Source organism: Phalaenopsis equestris, unplaced genomic scaffold (assembly GCF_001263595.1).
Source record: "Phalaenopsis equestris unplaced genomic scaffold, ASM126359v1 Scaffold215807, whole genome shotgun sequence".
NCBI lineage: Eukaryota > Viridiplantae > Streptophyta > Magnoliopsida > Asparagales > Orchidaceae > Phalaenopsis > Phalaenopsis equestris.
The window spans coordinates 1-2,308 of record NW_018234479.1 but is presented as its reverse complement, the minus strand read 5'-3'; the positions used below and the strand labels follow the sequence as shown (position 1 = coordinate 2,308).

Genomic DNA, 2,308 nt, shown 5'->3' with positions numbered 1-2,308 from the left:
GAAACCCGTCACAAAACTGCCTTTGATGCTTAGGCGCGGCTTTCTCTATTGCGCCAAAACACTTTTGCACAATTTTAACTTTTTTACTCTAAATTTGATCATTTTTCACTCATTTTAGCATTTTTCATCTTTTTACTTGTATTTAAAAGAAAAACACACAAATACCTTCCATTAAAGTGCAATATCTCAAAAATAGGCATAAAAATGTGTCTAAAAATACTATATATTTTAGTTGTATCAAGAAGTCACAGACTTATGGAAGTAGCTTGAGGAAAGGAGGATGTAGGAAGAATTCCTCAAAGAGCTTAAGCAAATGCCATAGTACAAGGAATTGAAGGTGGATCATTATGACAGGCCAATTAAGTTTTTCCTTCAGTATTCTGGTACAAAACGAATCATGTCTCCATCTTGAAATGACTTAGATTGTTATATGGAGCTTGTTGGGCAGCTCTATGACGAGGAAGACTAGCAAGAAGAGCCTTTTACAAATGCTTGAGTGTCACTCTTTTTTTTTTCTCTATATTTGTGTACATAAGGATATATATATTTTTTATTTAAACTTTTGAAAGCAATTTACCTTATTAGTATTTTTTGTATGGCTTTGAATATGTCATATTTTCTGTCTTTATTATGTGTGATTAATCACAACAATTTGTGTGAATTATTAACATGAATGCTTTGGTTTCAGTCATATACTTTTTATCAATCCAGTATAAATAATAACTTCTAGTTAAGTCATTGTCTCGGGTAAGTCACGTTGAGGCTTACAGGTAGACCTTGTCACTATTGTCAGTAAACTCCATTTGGCTCAAATTAATTAAAAAATAAAAAATAATAGTATACTATTTATAAATTAAAATTTTATATTGTATTAATAATTTTAGCCATGACTGCAAAATAAAAATAAAATTTATGTTTTAGATATAGAAATACATAAAACTCGTGTGGCATGTATTTATATGCCCCTAAAATAACTCTGCTCTCGCCCTCCCTTCCCTTCACAAAAAAATTGCGACTTATTCTTATATATTTAAAAATCCAAAAAAAATTTCCGGTGGGAGGGAAGTGTGTAATATTATTAGGGCGTATCTTTATAAACTATGCTCTCCAAATCATTACACTCCAAACTAGGAGTATGACCATCATCATCATACCTCATTAAATTATTATGTATGAACAAGTGTACATTGTAATAATAATTTTTATTTAATATTAAAAATTTGAATGATATGCTTAAAAATATGAAAATTTAAATGTTGCACACCCAAATACGTAAGAATTGTGGTTATTATGTAAATGTGAATGTAGATAAATATGTAAAAGTTGTCGTTGAAATATTTGTTTCCCACCACTCTTGGTTAGGTGCGGTGACAATTTTTTAACTATAATCTGACTTAAAAAAATTATAATAATTAATATAATTTTTTGAGCATCAAATTATTATTCGGAAGCTTATTTTAGCTAGGCCAAAATCACTTATGAATAAAGATTAAAAGTTACCCCTCAGCCGGGTCTGTCACGTGCTCTTTTTTAATTGGACGGTGCAAGTTGCCACATCAGCGCCAATCAGAAAAAAAACCACGTCATTATTTTGTTATTTTTAATGACTAAAACAGAAATAATTATCTTCCTTTATTTCCGCCGTCGTTCCATCCCAAAACGTTCCATTTCCACACCATTCATTCATTCCTTCTCCCTTCGCAATTCAGATGTCGATTCCATCGATCGCGTTAGCTTTCCTCTTCGCCGCTGCGGCGGTGGCCGCGACCGCAGACGCGGCTGCATTCAACGTGTCGGAAATCACTTTCGACGACGGATACCTGCCGCTGTTCGGCGAGCGCAACCTTCTGCGGTCTCCAGACGGACGGAGTGTCAAGATTCTCCTTAACCAGCGTTCAGGTAAGAGATTGCCACGGTTTGTTCAGCGAATGTCGTAACTGTGTTTGATTGAGCGTTTTGGCAATGCAGGATCGGGATTCATTTCGTCGGATTTGTATTACCACGGTTTGTTCAGCGCGTCAATTAAGCTGCCGTCTGATTACACGGCCGGCGTCGTGGTCGCGTTCTACGTGTGTTTTCTTTATTTTTTCGGGAAAATATATGCTTACGTCAACGTGTTATTCAGAGGGTACACGAAAATTATATCCGCGTTATACCCCTGCAACGTCCATGTAACTTATGTGTAACCTACAAATGGTATAATGCGGATATAACCCCCTGTACCCTCTGAATAACTTTCAGCGTACGCAGCGCTGCGTACGTCTTAGATACGCAAATATTTTCCTTTTTTTGGGCTAAATTTTATTTA

General features: G+C 35.1%; 1 protein-coding gene across 1 annotated transcript; it reads left to right on the top strand.

Moving 5' to 3' along the window:
- Positions 1-1,659: 1,659 nt before the first annotated feature.
- LOC110037139 (probable xyloglucan endotransglucosylase/hydrolase protein 30) lies at positions 1,660-2,286 on the top strand. The gene is made up of 2 exons (XM_020741719.1): positions 1,660-1,899; positions 1,969-2,286. Exons 1-2 carry the CDS (start codon positions 1,710-1,712, stop codon positions 2,184-2,186), a joined length of 408 nt encoding a protein of 135 aa, XP_020597378.1. The 5' UTR covers positions 1,660-1,709; the 3' UTR covers positions 2,187-2,286.
- Positions 2,287-2,308: the final 22 nt, after the last annotated feature.